Genomic DNA, 17444 nt, shown 5'->3' on the forward strand with positions numbered 1-17444 from the left:
AGGGATTGGACATGCTGCAGGCAGGAAGCATGTTCCCGCTGATGGGTGAGTCCAGAACCAGAGGCCACAGTTTAAGAATTAGGGGTAGGCCATTTAGAACAGAGTTGAGGAAAAACTTTTTCACCCAGAGAGTGGTGGATATATGGAATGCTCTGCCCCACAAGGCTGTGGAGGCCAAGTCTCTGGATGCTTTCAAAAAAGAGATGGATAGAGCTCTTAAAGATAGTGGAATCTAAGGTTACGGGGATAAGGCAGGAACTGGATACTGATAGTGGATGATCAGCCATGATCACAGTGAATGGCGGTGCTGGCTCGAAGGGCCAAATGGCCTACTCCTGCACCTATTGTCTGGTCATCAAAGTAGAGGCTTTGGAGAAAATGCTTAAGAGGTTCATCAGGATTAAAGACCATGAACTATAATTATAAATATAAACAAACTTAGATTGTTTATACTAATGTGTTTGAGGCTAAGGGACAAACTGACAGAACAATATAAAAATTATGACAGGCATAGAGCAAATAGAGGTAAAAGTTCAAATATGAATGGATATAGATTTAAGCTGAGAGGTAGAAAGATTAAGTGAGGTCTGTGAGTCATGTCTTGTTTTAGAAACACAAAGTGTGGTAGGTACCTGGATACGCAGCCAGGGGAGGTGTAAGAAACAGATACAATAGCGATGTTTAAGAGGCATTTAGCCAGACCCATGAATAGACAGAGAAGAGTGAGTTACAACCATACAAAAAGGCAGATGGGATTAATTAGATTGGCATTATGGTCAGCACAGAAACAGTAAGCTATTTTATGCATACAGGGTACATAGGACAAGCTACAAGAGGTAGTGGTCAAGGCATGCACAATTACAACATTTAATATCATTTGAACAGATATATGAAAAGGAAAAGTTCATAGGGGTATGAGCCAAATACAGACAAATGGGATTTGCATGGATTGGCATGGATGAGCTGCTATGTAACTATAATTTATAAAGGGCCAGTTTCTGGGTTATACTGATCTATGTCCTATGTAAAGCTATGAAAAAGTTCCACATTTTTCTGGTTATTTAATACTTTAGTGTTGTTAATCACTCAAAGGTGGTTTTAATTAGCTTTAGGAGATTATTTTGTTATTTATTTTATTATTTAAGCTTTTAAACGATTTTTTAATGTCAGGGATATTGCATATATCTGGGACAGCCTCAGATAACATGAACAACTTTTGGATAAGCAGCAGTAAAGCTTGGGACACAAGAAAATGAAATTGCTAAGTGTGGATGGGCAGGCTGCTGTCAAGCCCAGACTCTCAGATTAATTGAGCATGCCTGTCACTGCACAATCTGCAGGAGTTAGAACAGAGAATAGTACAGGACAGTATGGGCCCTCTAGCCCATGATGCTGTGTCGATCTTTTAAACTATTCCATGATCAACATAACCCTTCCCACCAATATAGCCCATAACCCTTCATTTTTCTTTCATCCATGTGGTTATCTAGAGTCTCTTACACGTCCCTACATAATCAGCTTCTATCACCTACAGCAGTGCATCCAGGCACTTACCACTCTTTATGTACAAAAAAACCTGCTTCTGATATTTCCCTTAAACTTTCCTGCACTCATCTTAAAACAGGGGTTTCCAACCTTTTTTATGCTATGGGTCCCTGTTATTAACCAAGGGGTTCATGGACCCTGCCTTAAAAGGATGTCCTCCGGTATTTGCCATTGACAGCCAAGGAAAAAGGTGCTGAGAGGTGACTTGACAGAGATGTATAAGATTACAAGAGGCATATAATCTTATACATCTATATCAATTCACCTGTTGTCCACTTTGGTTCCAAAGAGAAAAGCCCTAGCTTGCTCAACTTTTCCTCGTAAGAGATGTTCTCTAATGCATAGCATCCTGGTAAATCCCCTTTACACCATTTCTAAACCTTCAACATCCTCCCTATGAGTTGTTGACCATATAATACCCCAAGTGTGATCACACCAGAGTTTTAGAGAGCCGCAACATTGCTGCAATAAAACTGAGTACTTCTTTAATGGGAAGAAAATACAAGTATTCCTTAAGTTACAAATGTTCAATATACAAATTTTTACAAGGACATGTACCATGAGCTTAAATTTTTCTTCTATAGCACAGAAAGCCCACAAGTCACCGCCAGTCATCTGTCATTGTTTCATCAAGGAATTAACACACGGTGAAAAAAAAACATTAAATGCTTTTGAGTGCTATTTGAATTTAGAGATTCCTCGAACACTACATAAATGTGCCCCATTCTATATACAATACAGTAGCATCCAAGCCAGGACCACCAGACTCGAAACCAGTGACTTTTCCCAAGCAGTAAGGCTGAATAATACCTCCACATGTCCCACTGCCACTACTTTATCGTTTCCTGTCGGTTACCTCATGTAGAGACACTCCAGTGCCTGGCATCACTTTACCAACATATAATTAATGTATACAAGCTATCTTATATAATTAGTTTTTCACTGTGTTCTTTATCTTATTATGTTTTTTGACAAAATCTGAAAGTAACAACTATTTTGTTCTCCTTTACACTTGAGTAATGGAAATGACATCAAACAATCTCGAATCTTGAAGTTTCCTGCCAAAGAGCAGAAGCTGATTTTTAAAATGCATTTTCTGAAACAACAATGGAAAGCAATTCTAAAAAAAGGCAAATTAATGCATTGTAACATCTGTCTTAACAACTTTACTATTTGTTTAAACTCATGATTATGTTTGGAACATGCACGTAAAGCAGTCAACATAGGGTTCACTAATGTATGCTCCAAATGGAGAGCAAATTGATTAAAAGCTTTTATAATCAATATGCAATTTTTAATTTACTTGACCAGTAATTCTGTTCTCATTATCTTTCAAATTTAACAGGGGAAACAGTAGGTGAACCAGCTCCAGTATGAACTAAAGCAATCCTCCATACATACTGCCTGCTTCCAACATTTTGTGTGTTGTGTAGACTGTTCAACATGTTTCCATAGATGCTGTCTGACCTGCTGAGTTCCTCTAGCATTTTCTGTGTGACACAGTGACAGGAATGCAATGAAACAAAAACACACATCTTCATTGCTCTTTCATTTCTGTTTCTGAACCTGTGGTTGTTCATCATCAGTTTGTTCTGCAAGAAGCAACATCTCTTAATCAAGCAGAACATTACAAATTCCCTTTCAAATACTACAAAGGAAGCAGGAAATCAATGTACAAACACACAAGGTGCTGGAAGATAAGTATGTTCCTGCAGTTATCACAAGTCTGAATTCTTTTGTGTCTCCACACAAAATAGGTCAGATGCTGGAAAACTTAAAAAAAATAGAAAATGTTAGAAATACTCAAGGCTTAATTTACTTGACCAGTTATGTTGCTCTATTTATTATCTAGTATCTAAGGAGAATGGAAAGATTTACAAAGTGCAATTTAAAAATCTAAAAAGTCCTTTACCATCAATTTTTTTGGGTGCAGCTGCAATTATAATGTACTTGAAATATTAACCCTTTGCATGCGCTGCAAGACCTGCTGAATATTTTCAACATTTAAAAAAAGTCGTAATTGTATTTTAGCAAAATCTCACAAACTATGTTAGATTTAAGACATTGCTTTGTAGTGGTATTCCTTCTAGCAACGTGAAAGATAAATGCTGCAATCACTCAAATAAATATAAACATCAAGATTCAGCATTAGCTTAGAATGAAAGGAAATAAATTCATGAACACATGTACACCAATAATATTTTCATAAAAATCTATTGTTCAAATTCACTGTTTTCTTTAAGCTTCATATTGTCTGTAGATGGTAAATATTTTGGCATACACTTCGATACCAGAAGTAAACTATGATGACTGCCTAGAGACACTATACAGACTAAGACACCTCCTGAACAATATTTTTATCCCTGCGATGAAGGACCTCTTCTGCAGAGACACCTGACCTTCTAGTCCACGAACAAATTAATTTGAAGGTGAATTTAAACCAGAAGTTGAACTTGATCTATACAATGACACCTGACTCTTCCACTGGGCTATTATGTAAACATTTTCTCTCCAAGAGCAAACTTGATTTTATCTTTGAGAAAGTGATTTAATTCTAAGTTACTCACTGGAGTCATGTAAATTCCTTGATGCACATCACCAAATTGTCCTTCTCCAATGCAGCGGCCCAGTTCAATTCTCTCCCGCTGTATCTCATAATCCCTGGCTGTGAAGAATGAGAAAGAAACAAGTTAATGATTCTACTTTCAGGCAGTTTCATTTTTTTCACATATGAGAAAAGGTTATTGTAATTGACACACAACTTGACAATTATATTCATCCAACAAGCAGCAGGCAAAATAATCAGGCAATGATAGAGAAAGTTTCATTACCTTCATCTATCCCATAGCTTTCTGCATTGCAATTGGGGTAGGAAGGAGAACAAAATCAAAAAAGCAGTACACATTATAAGTCTGGCAGATAAATTTGTAACAGTGCATCTTACGTAGAGTGGTAGTGCAATTGGCACTTAACAATGGATTAAATCAACCATTATTTCTGTGCAGACAGCTATAAAAAATCATAAAGGAAATAACCACGATAAATGCATTTACAAGTAAAGATTTAAATCAGTGATAACTAAATAGTGGCAAGTCTCTTCACAAATTTACTAGAAAAAAAATTGACATTCACTGTCACCTGAGCCAAAATGACATTCCCTTAATTTTGGTACTTTCAAGTTCTGTTAAATTGCAGACCTCTGCACTAACCAAGTACTATGCGAGCAGGGAGAAAATACCATAGCAGAAAATATTCATGGTGGACAGTAAACAAATACAACACAAAATCATGAAGCAGGTTGAGCACCCCTTATTTAAGATGCTTGGGGCTAGAAGTGTGTGCATGGTAACAAAAGCAGCACAGCATTGGGAGAATACCTGAACCAGCTGTTGAAAAAACAACCAACAATGGCAGGCTTTCAGTCTCCAACTACGATGCATTGTTAGAAGGTTACGATACATTGTAATTGCATTTTACTTTTTTTTAAGCTTTCATCAAAGGTATAAAAACAATCAGCATTGTAGTCTTGTTCTGGTAATTTCGGATAAGAAGTATTCAACCACTATTAAGATTCATTTTTAAACAATTACAATTAACTTCATCAACAGGGATGGGTAATTATTGCCAGCGTTGCAATGCCTGGATTCCCAAAGTGAACAAAGAAAAACAAAAAATCTTCTAAATTTCTCAAAAGATGCCAATGAAATAAATACATCTGATCATTAAATGCAGATACTATTATGCCTTCAGAATTAGTTTTACAAGCATTCATCCATTTGTACCTGTTCCAAAGTCATCAATTTGGACCAATACTCTACACTTCTGTGTTTAAGATCAAAGTGTTACAGAAATGTACTGCAATCTTGTTTTGGAGATAAGCAGTCAAAGGAGCCTAGAGAAAATGGTAACACGAGGAAATCTGCAGATGCTGGGATTTCAAGCAACACACATAAAAGTTGCTGGTGAACACAGCAGGCCAGGCAGCATCTCTAGGATGCTGAGAAAATGGTATCTGTCAGGCAAAACATGATTAAATTTAACCACAATGAATAACAATGCATTTAGTCTAGTTACAGGCCAAGCTGGGTTATGAATGGTATCCATTTTTAAAGACATCATAAGGCGATTTTGGCCAACGTCAAAATTTTGAATACAATCCACAAAAATCGTTTGATACATTTGCTTGAATCTTTTTTGGACCCTAACCCACTACAGCTGACACAATTGTTACCTGTGGATCAGTTATAACTTAGTTGGAGGCTTTCTTGTTTCTCAGTTAGAAGGCTACACGTGTTATATCAAAGGATTTGAATTCATTTTCTGGAGGTCACTCTTGTGCAGCACTGCAGCCCTCACAATCAGATGTGCTTCCTTCAGGATGAAATGCAAAGTTAAAATCTTGTCTTGGTGAATATTGAAGATCACCATGACATGACTATAAGGAGGAAAAGAAAGTTCATAGACCCTGGCCAAGATTTATCATGTAACATATAAAATACCTTATCTGGGCATTAATTTCATTGCTGTTCACAGAACCTGGCATTCTGCAATTTTGCGAATGCAAATTATAAAAGCAATGACATTTTTGAAACACCTCATTAATTCTAAAATAATTTGGATGTTCCATGTTTGTAAAAGGTAAATGTAAAGCTTTCTGTCTCCTTCCTATTCCTGGCTTCAGATCGACTTACCTCTATCAAGCATGATGCTTTTCCATTTGCAGTCAACTTGATCTTCAAATACCACTGACACAACTTTGAGTAAAGTTCCCTCCTGATACGATACCTGGGCCACAATATCACAGTGATGCTATTCCCTCCCATAAAGGAGGCCTGTCCCCCATAACTATATCACCCCAACATTCCCAGCCAATTCAATTATCTCCTGACATTCTGCCAATTGCCTGTTTCCTGAGACAATGCTCTGAATTCCATAATAGCTACACTATTTTTCCAATACTTCAAACTCACATGGTCTACAACATTTTCTTTATAAAACCCACAACCATAAAAGTATTGACCTTATTAATTTTCATAATCTCTCTAAAGATACAAGTTAAAATCAAGAACAGATAAATTATTTCAAAAACAACTGTGGACTCAGTAGGTGACAATATCAATACACTTATTCTGTAATAATAAACAATGAATGAAGGTCAGTAGTTCATGTTCTAAACTCTACATCAAGTAAAACTATACCTGCTTCAAGAGTTCAGCTGGCAAAAATGCAAAGAAATATATGGTCTTTTGTCCAGCTCAAACTACCATGAAACTTGTGGTCAGTAATATTTTATCCAAAATGAGTACTTCACAGCACCTAGTCAAATGTCAGTCCACAGACTGACAGCATACTATAATCATTTTTCAGAACATATTACAAGTACTTCCCTTCAACAATTCAGCTCGTGAACCTACAAGCAGCACACAAACCACTACAGATGAGCAACACAAGTACCACTTTGATCACTTTGCACTAAAATTGACTTTGTTTTTTCTTCCAAACAAGAGAAAATCTGTAGATGCTGGAAATCAAATTAATACACACAAAGTGCTGGAGGAACTCAGCAGGCCAGGCAGCTGAGTAAACAGTTGACATCTCAGGCCAACACATCAATTGTTTACTCTTTTCCATAGGTGCTCCCTGGCCTGCTAAAGTGCTCCAGTATTTTGCGTGTATAACTTTGGTTTTTATTGTTTAAATTGTGTTTTCTTGCAAAAATTGTATGTAATTTGTTTTATGTACTTCTTGTGAAAGTTATAGCTTATATGATGCCCGTGATGCTGCTGCAAGTAAGTTCTCCACTGCACCTTGTCAGAGATGAACTTATGTGTCCGTATGACAATACATTTGATTTTGACTATGAAATGGAGTAACTAACAGCTAAGTAAGTGAACATGGAACAAGGAAGGACTGAGCAAAATGAATACCAGAAATCTGCATACACTGGATTCTGGTTAATTGGGACACATCGGGACAAGTACATCTTGGCCCAATTAAGCACCTGCCCAATTAGCTGAAGTTTCATGGAAATAGTTAAAAAGATATAAAAAGACAAGCTACTGTTTAACTGAATAACAAATTATGTATTAAAATGAAATAAAGAACAAATTACAACGCTACTAATGCAAATACAGAACTTTAAAACTGTGTATTAGTTCCTAGAAACCATTGAAACTACAGCACAGAAACAGGCCTTTTGGCCCTTCTTGGCTGTGCCGAACCATTTTCTGCCTAGTCCCACTGACCTGCACACGGACCATATCCCTCCATACACCTCCCATCCATGTATCTGTCCAATTTATTCTTAAATTTTAAAGAAGAACCCGCATTTCCCACCTCGTCTGGCAGCTCATTCCATACTCCCACCACTCTCTGTGTGAGGAAGCCCCCCCCCAATGTTCCCTTTAAACTTTTCCCCCCTCACCCTTAACCCATGTCCTCTGGTTTTTTTCTCCCCTTGCCTCAGTGGAAAAAGCCTGCTTGCATTCACTCTATCTACACCCATCATAATTTTATATACCTCTATCAAATCTCCCCTCATTCTTCTACGCTCCAGGGAATAAAGTCCTAACCTATTCAACCTTTCCCTGTAACTGAGTTTCTCAAGTCCCGGCAACATCCTTGTAAACCTTCTCTGTACTCTTTCAACCTTATTTATATCCTTCCTGTGATTTGGAGACCAAAACTGAACACAATACTCCAGATTCGGCCTCACCATTGCCTTATACAATCTCATCATAACATTCCAGCTCTTATACTCAATACTTTGATTAATAAAGGCCAATGTACTAAAAGCTCTCTTTACAACTCTATCTACCTGTGATGCCACTTCTAGGGAATTTTGTATCTGTATTTCCAGATCCCTCTGTTCTACTGCACTCCTCAGTGCCTTACCATTAACCCTGTATGTTCTACCTTGGTTTGTCCTTCCAACGTGCAATACCACACACTTGTCTATAGAAACTATCAGTTTCTATCAGTTCTTATCAGTTTTTCCTATCAGTTATTGATGGAGGCATTCTTCTGGTGTATGCTGTTATGTTTGGGGTGTCCAGAGAGGGATAGGACCTTTGGTGAAGGGGCTTGCTGTGAGATTCTGGGGCGGCTCATTCACCTTCGGGCCCCACTAGACACTCAGCTCTCACGTGTACCTCCAATAGCTGCTTGTCTGAGAAAGTGGCCACATCCTGGTACATCACTTTGACAGGCAGGCTAAGCCAGTTGTGGGTAGTTGCGGGCCTTATACCCCGATGAGATAGGGACACATCTGTGCTAGAATGTGAAGTCAGCTCCGGTGGACTGGGTGGATGAGATCAGCAGTGAGATCCAATGGCCAAGAAGGTGATTGTGCAAAATTTCAAGGAGAGCAAAGGGACAGAAGAAGTCATGGCTTTCCACTGTAAACAAGGAAGACCTGGGTTTGTAAAAAAAAACACACACTAGTGTACCAATGGATCAAGACTTCTCTGGTCAACAGAGCAGAAAGGTCTCAGTGCTACAGCTTTTTCCTCTTTAAAAGCTCTCCCACACAGGCTTCACTGTCATCACTGGATACAATAGACAACCAACTTGCAGCTGTGATCTTTTAATTGACTGCAAATGAACAAAATTAATACAGACACCTCGTACAGATAATGGACTGCCTCAGTACAATCCTTATGATGACTGCATCCTCTGAACCTTCATTTTCATTGAAACATTCAAGATGATTATCAATACCTTCAAATGCTTCGTAGTTCCTAACTGGTTGTAAATCAACCATTTCTGACACCTCCAAGCTTGAATGGTTGAAACTGCAGTGAGCAAAACAATTCTAAATGGTGTTACTGCTTACTTCTCACCAATTATCAGTGAGAAAAATCACTACTTTTTGAACACATGTGCAATTGATGCTGTTTAAAAACTATTCACTCCAAGCATGGTGTAGTGTCTAACAGCCACACAAATTCATGCGACTGACACTCGTCTCCTAACCCAATTAAGTGCCATCTTGTCCCAAATAAGCCAATAGGCTGGTCCTGGACTTACTTCCTGGCATAATTTACATATTACTATTTAATTATTTATGGTTTTATTACTATTTAATTATTTATGGTTTTATTACTACTTAATTATTTATGGTGCAATTGTAACAAAAACCAATTTCCCCCAGGATCAATAAAGTATGACTATGACTATAAACAATGGGAATCCCAGCTATTTTCTCGATTAGTTTTTGTTCTTTTAGGAGTTGTCCCTGATTAAGTGATCACTAGTTAACTGGAATCCACTGTATTGTATTTGCTCATGTATTTTAACTTTTAAGTAAATATTACTTATGAAGTAATTTACTTTAAGTACATCAAAGTTATTGAAAGAAACATGGATTTATTATTTTCTTTTCTATTCCTGTTCAGATTCAGAGGAGCTCAAACAATAACAGTTGAAAATTAATACAGCAAATGCTAAAAATAAAGGGTGTAGAAGATGAGAGATCAGTCAATATCTGAGAGATAATAATCAAGAACTAACCTGTCAACCAAAAACCATTAATATTTTATATTTGAAGCATCAGCTGGCTAGCTCTGCATTTTCAATTGTTTAAATTTTATTTTTAACTTGGAATTGTTCTTGGTTATTGCTTGAGGCAGAAACAAGCATGCAACAACCATCTGCCAACAAGCATCTACAATCATCAATTGTTACCATCGAATGATCCATAACTTTAATTTTCTCCAAAGAGAATGCTAGATATTATAACATGACGCATTTTCCAATGTTGGCTCTCTGATAATACATTAATACATATGATGAAAGAAGTTAAGTAATCTGGTAGTCCATTTACAAGAACAGATTTGGAATTATGAGTAGTTTTTTTTGGATCCCCACTACACCTTTTATCCAGACTACTGTCATGATCTGTTAGAACTAAATTAACATGCAATTGTAATTTAATACTTCAAAACATAGTGATTCAATGATATAATGGAAAACAATACCAAAATTCAGCTAACAATGTAGACAATTCCACCAATTGCACTTCATTTAACCTCAGTCATTAATGACTTTCAGATAAACAATATTCATTCATCACTGATCACTGTAAAACTCCAATGAATTACTCATCAATAGTTCTCTCATTATCAATATTTTGTATTCAACAGCAACATGCTAATCATAAAAATGATTCATTATATTTAAGGGATTCCGTTCTAAGAAAAAAAGTACAGAATGGAAAGAGAAAATAAGTAGCAAATACTATTTACTTCAGAGATGAAAAATACTACCAACTTATCAAATTTTACTGCCTTATTATAAACAAAATCAGCTAACTGTTTGCAATTTAATTTAAATCACACAGGATATATTCAGGACAGAGATTGCTGAAAATATTTATGTAAGCATTGTGCTTTAGCAAGATACATTTTCTAGGCAACTATAAATACTGCTGAAAAACGTCAGAACTATAAATATTTATCAACTGTAAATCCATCCAGCATTTGGATATCAGCCGCCTCTGAAAACTTCAGATGGAACAAATAGTATAAGAACAACATTTTTACAAATATTTAGGATTCACAGACATCTAATTCCGGTCCAAGTATAGCCATTACACCATGTGAATGTACTTACTGGAAGGCATGGTGTATGTGTCCTCTTCATCTATGATCTCTGCATAGTCATCCGTTTCTGCAAGCGAAGAACCATGCATTTTAGTTGGGTTTGTTCAAAACACAAACTGTTTCTAATTCAACTTAGACACACAGCGTAAGGAAGGGATTAAAAGATGAACAACCCTTTTCCTTTTAGACAGCTGAAGCCCACGCTTTTGAAAAAACATCTCTTAAACTCTATTACAGAGAGTGACGACTGCAGACAGAATGCCAACCCATTTCTGGAGAATAAGATGACATCATCCAATCACAAGTACAGCCTTCTTCTCAGAAAAGGGAAGGACAGCAAGTAGGGGGATGATCCCTGATGTGATAAGAAAAAAGTTGCATAAGTGCTTAAAAAGTTAAAAAAATACTGACCCAAGTCTGAAACACACTGAAGTTTAAATGGTAGAAGCTTAACATATAAGCTCTGTATACCAAAACAACCTCAAAAATTACAAAATCCTTTCCTCCACTCCCCCTGTGATTTACATAAAATGTCAGGGCTCTATATGGCTAAGGTTATTATTGAGCAACAGAGCACAAGGGAAAACAAAGGTGGTCTTTGGCCTGAATTCATTTCTGTTGACTTCCTACATATTAAAATTTCTGGCTCTCTGCCTTTTAACTATGGAAAAGAAAGTATTTCACTTGGCAGTAAAATAAAGCATAACTTTTAAAAAAAAAGGTTGCTTGGAAGTCTTCATAACACTTTAAAAACCTTCTGCAACATTTCAAAGTTGATATAAATACATCTAAGTATGTATATTTTATACTCTCAAATCTAAGAGTATCTGTCACTTGATGTGATTCAACAACCTTTCAATGTAACAGGATGTCCCAGAGTATTTCAGTAAAAGAATATCAAATTCAAAGTAAAAAATTCTTGGGAGTAATAGCCAAAGACTGCAGAGATACATTCTGTGGGAGTTTTTGAAAGAAGAATCAGAAAGCAAAGACAACGTGGTTTAAGGCAAGCATTTTAAAAGATGTGACTGAACTGACACAGGGTTCTAAAGAGGAATTGCATGGTGAGTCAGAGATCATACAGCATAGGCAGGAACTAACTGATGGAGGTGCATTTCAACAGCCTGGAAAATAGAGAAAAATGTTTTAAAATGACTTTGGGTTCAGGATATGGAATACGACAAAACAGCAAGGAAAGAGGAAGTAAAGGGAATGAATCAAGTAAGAATTCTAAAACAGAAAATGTTGGAAATACATAACTGATGAAGGATTACTAACAAGAAATATTAACCCTCACTTTCCATAGATGCTGCCTGACCTGGTGTGTTTTACTTGAGGTATCCACAATATTTTGCTTTTCAGCCAAGGAAGGCAAGTGTGAAGACACTGCACACATTTTTCCACTGCCTTTCATTCATTGTCTTATGCAAACACGAGAAAACCTGCAGATGCTGGAAATTCAAGTAACACGCACAAAATGCTGGTGGAACACAGCAGGCCAGGCAGCATCTATAGGAAGAAGTACAGTCGACGTTTTGGGCCGAGACCCTTCGTCAGGACTAACTGAAAGAAGAGATGGTAAGAGATTTGAAAGTGGGAGGGGGAGGGGGAGATCTGAAATGGTAGGAGAAGACAGGAGGGGGAGGGATGAAGCTAAGAGCTGGAAGGTTGACTGGCAAAAAGGTTATGAGACGATCATGGATCAGGAGGCCTAAGGAGAAAGCGGGGGGAGGGAAAGATGTGCTTGGTGGTGGGATCCCGTTGGAGGTGGCGGAAGTAATGGAGAATTTATATGTTGGACCCAGAGGCTGGTGGGGTGGTAGGTGAGGACAAGGGAAACCCTATCCCCACTGGGGTGGCGGGAGGATGGGGTGAGAGCAGATGTGCGTGAAATGCGAGAGATGCGTTTGAGAGCAGAGTTGATGGTGGAGGAAGGGAAGCCCCTTTCTTTAAAAAGCAGGATTCCACCACCAAATACATCTTTCCCTCCGCCTTCTTTCTGCTTTCCGCAGGGATCACTTCCTACGCGACTCCCTTGTCCATTCGTCCCCCCCCTCATCCCTTCCCACCGATCTCCCTCCAGGCACTTAACCTTGTAAGCGGAACAAGTGCTACACCTGCCCTTACAATTCCTCCCTCACCACCATTCAGGACCCCAGACAGTCCTTCCAGGTGAGGCGACACTTCACCTGTGAGTCGGCTGGGGTGATATACCACGTTCGGTGCTCCCGGTGTGGCCTTCTATATATTGGTGAAACCTGACGCAGACTGGGAGACCATTTCGCTGAACACCCACACTCTGTCCACCAGAGAAAGCAGGATCACCCTGTGGCCACACATTTTAATTCCACGTCCCATTCCTATTCTGATATGTCTATCCACGGCCTCCTCTACTGTCAAGATGAAGGCACACTCAGGTTGGAGGAACAACACCTTATATTCCATCTGGGTAGCTTCCAACCTGATGGCATGAACATTGATTTCTCTAACTTCCATTAATGCCCCTCCTTCCCTTCTTACCCCATCCCTTATTTATTTTTATTTACCCCCCCTTCTTTTTCTTCTCTCTCTGTCCCTCTCACAATCACTCCTTGCCTGCTCTCCATCTTCCTCTGGGCTCCCCTCCCCCTATCTTTCTCCTTGAGCCTCCTGTCCCATGATCCTCCCCCTTCTCCAACTCTGCATCCCTTTTGCTAATCAACTTTCCAGCTCTTAGCTTCTTCCCTCCCCCTCCTGTCTTCTCTTGTGATTTTGGATCTCCCCCCCCCCCACTTTCAAATCTCTTACTATCTCTTCTTTCAGTTAGTCCTGACAAAGGGTCTCGGCCTGAAATGTTGACTGTACTTCTTCCCACAGATGCTGCCTGGCCTGCTGCGTTCCACCAGCATTTTGTGTATGTTTCTATTCATTGTCTTATCTCTTGTTGCATTAACAACAAATTTAGAAACCTTGTCTCCTTTAAAAATAACCTAATTTTGTGCTCAAAATTCCAATTTATAAGTCTGTAAATTTGTAACCGTCAGTCAGAAGTGTGGTTAAGAAAGTCATACATAATCATACAAAATGTCTTGAAAAAGCTCCAATAATCCGTGAGGTTCAACGTGCCTGCAAGAGCAATATATAAAGGCATTCTGTGTTAAGCCAAAAAAATATTTTTAAAGAGATGGAAAATCACTTTCTCAACAGTTTATTCCAGTTTAAGCAGCCCGAACAATTTTTATTTCAGTGATAACCTTCCATTACTTAGATACTTAAGTATGTAATAAACATTAATCTGACAATTTAATTTCTTGCCTCTTTCTGATTTTGATCTCTCACTTCAGTTCCATTTTCCCCCTCCCATAAACGCCATAAAGCTCAGGATTAATAAATCCCCTTTAAAAAAAAGTGGCACATTGCAGTCCAACAGACTTAACATTTGAATTTAACAATTCCATTCAAGTATTCTGCTCTTCAAATTCATGCCGCTTCCTAATCCACTACTTGGGTAAGAATTCGTCACTGATTTCATTACCAGTTTGAGGAGATTTGGTCTGTCAACTAAAGCAATCAAAAACTTCTACAAATGTACCATGGAGAGCATTCTGACTGCTGCATCACCATCTGGTATGGAGGGGCTACTACAGAAGCCTGAAATAAGTTGCAGAAACTTGTAAGATTAGTCAGCTCCATCATGGGTATTAGCCACCATAGTATCCAAGACAACTTCAATGAGCAGTGTCTTAGGAAGGTGGTGTCCATCATTAAGGACCCCCACCACCCAGGATATGCACTCTTTTCATTGTTACCACTACGAAAGAGGTACAGAAGCCTGAAGGCACACACTCAGCAATTCAGGAACAGCCTCTTCCCTCTGCCATCAGATTTCTAAATGGACATCGTATCCATGAACACGACCTCACTACTTTTATATTTAAAAATGCAAACATGAGGAAATCAGCAGATGCTGGAATTTCAAGCAACACACATCAAAGTTGCTGGAGAACGCAGCAGGCCAGGCAGCATCTCTAGGAAGAGGTACAGTCGACGTTTTGGGCCTAGACCCTTCGTCAGGACTAACTGAAAGAAGAGCTAGTAAAAGATTTGAAAGTGGGAGGGGAGGGGGAGATCCGAAATGATAGGAGAAGACAGGAGGGGGAGGGATGGAGCCAAGAGCTGGACAGTTGATTGGCAAGAGGGATATGAGAGGATCATGGGATGGGAGGCCTAGGGAGAAAAAAAGAGGGAGGGGGTGAAGCCCAGATGATGGGCAAGGAGTATAGAGAGAAGGAACTTCATCTTGACAGTAGAGATGAAGTATCCACGGCCTCCTCTACTGTAAAGATGAAGCCACACTCAGGTTGGAAGAACAACACCTTATATTCCGTCTGGGTAGCCTCCAACCTGATGGCATGAACATTGACTTCTCTAACTTCCGTTAATGCCCCACCTCCCCCTCGTACCCCATCCGTTATTTATTTATATACACACATTCTTTTTCTCTCTCTCCTTTTTCTCCCTCTGTCCCTCTCTCTATACTCCTTGCTCATCCTCTGGGCTTCACCCCTCCCCCTTTCTTTCTCCCTAGTCCTCCTGTCCCATGATCCTCTCATATCCCTTTTGTCAATCACCTGTCCAGCTCTTGGCTCCATCCCTCCCCCTCCTGTCTTCTCCTATCATTTTGGATCTCCCCCTCCCCCTCCCACTTTCAAATCTCTTATTATCTCTTCTTTCAGTTAGTCCTGACGAAGGGTCTTGGCTCAAAACGTCGACTGTACCTCTTCCTAGAGATGCTGCCTGGCCTGCTGCGTTCACCAGTAACTTTGATGTGTGTTGCTCTTATATTTGTTTTTGTTTTTGCACTACTTATTTCAACTTAACTATTTAACAGACATATACATACTTACTGTAATTCAGTTTTTTCCTCTATGTTTATCATGTATTTTATTGTACTGCTGTTGTAAAGTTAAAAAAATTTCACAACATATGCCAGTGATATTAAACCTGATTCTGATTCATGTGGCAAGAAGAAACGTATGCTTTGCTGAATCTTTATTGTCAACTTGCACTGAAAGACCTGTCTAATATTCAAATTGTGTAGAGACAGGGTCTTGCATAAGAAAAAGGCCTGCCCTTGAAACAGAAAAACATTTTGACAGCCAGCTAAGGCACACTCAGGCTGTTAAACCTATACAAAAGTACAAACCTTCAAATACATTCAGAAAATATATTAAGAAATTTTTAAAAATTGAAAACTTGCCAGAATATCTTTGTACAATTGAATAAATGAGCTAAACAGAATTAAATAAAAAATGTAAATAAATAAGCACACTACTCTCAAAATCATTCCTCACTAACTGAATGATAAGAATTGCAATTCATACCATAGATATTCTGAGTTGGAAAATGATGAACGAAAGGAGACAAACAAGTTTGGGACTGTCACTATTGCGTATGAATTTCAAATATAGAGGCACTAAGAAAAGAATGTCAATAAATCATGTGTCCCAATGCCATGCTCTTTTGCCTTGCATCATTACCATTTTGGCTATGTATTCTCAATTGCCTGCCATTCTATCTCATTGACCCACAATGCTGCCAGATCTGCTGAATATTTCCAAGATTTTCTGGTTTTACTTCAATTTTCATTTTGATTCACGAAACAGCAGCCTATTCCTGTACCATCAGTAGGAAGATTTAAAATTTCACTTTGAAGAATTAGAAATTTGTTCCTCAGGTTCAACCTCTTGTGCTTTTCTCTCCCCATTTCTCATTCCTCCCCAACTCCCATCCAAGTTAACAAGAGGTATAAATTCTTATCACAGTCAATTAAATGAAATGTGGTTGCTCAGAAAAAGTATGAATATTTTGCTAATGCAACAGATAGCAACTCTTCCACTGGACAAACAATACTCAAATGAATTTATAAAGGCAAATGAATTAATGGCGTCACTGAAGAATAACGAAATAATCTCCCTCATTCAATGGAGAATGAAACACACTTGCAAGATAGTTAATTTGATATCTGAATATTCCTCAGAGTTGCAAACAGTGTGCAGATTAGAAAACAAAGATGAATGACGCTCATCTTATATAATACAGGAAGATATAAGAAACTGAACTGTATGATAAATTGGAGGATGAAGTAGGAACAGCCATAGATGAAATGCACATAACAATGGAGAAGCTCTCTAACAGAAATGATAATGTCAAATTATACTTTAACATGAAAGGAAGGGCTTGCAATTGTCACGGGAAATTTTAACCTTCAATCAATTGGAAAAATCGTGACAAATAGTGAAATTAATTGGGAGGATA

At 38.4% G+C, this 17444-nt stretch overlaps 1 protein-coding gene across 5 annotated transcripts in view; it reads right to left on the reverse strand.

Annotated features, from left to right (window-relative positions):
• LOC140198338 (focal adhesion kinase 1) overlaps positions 1-17444 on the reverse strand; it is a 569537-nt gene that overhangs the window by 150733 nt on the left and 401360 nt on the right. For all 5 annotated transcript variants that reach the window (XM_072259446.1, XM_072259450.1, XM_072259457.1 and 2 more), the window contains 2 exons: positions 11158-11214; positions 4113-4210 (listed from right to left, as the gene is read on the reverse strand). In XM_072259446.1, coding sequence (XP_072115547.1) covers positions 4113-4210; positions 11158-11214 — 155 coding nt within the window. The remainder of the gene's footprint in view (positions 1-4112; positions 4211-11157; positions 11215-17444) is intronic.

This window comes from Mobula birostris, chromosome 1, assembly GCF_030028105.1.
Source record: "Mobula birostris isolate sMobBir1 chromosome 1, sMobBir1.hap1, whole genome shotgun sequence".
Taxonomy (NCBI): domain Eukaryota; kingdom Metazoa; phylum Chordata; class Chondrichthyes; order Myliobatiformes; family Myliobatidae; genus Mobula; species Mobula birostris.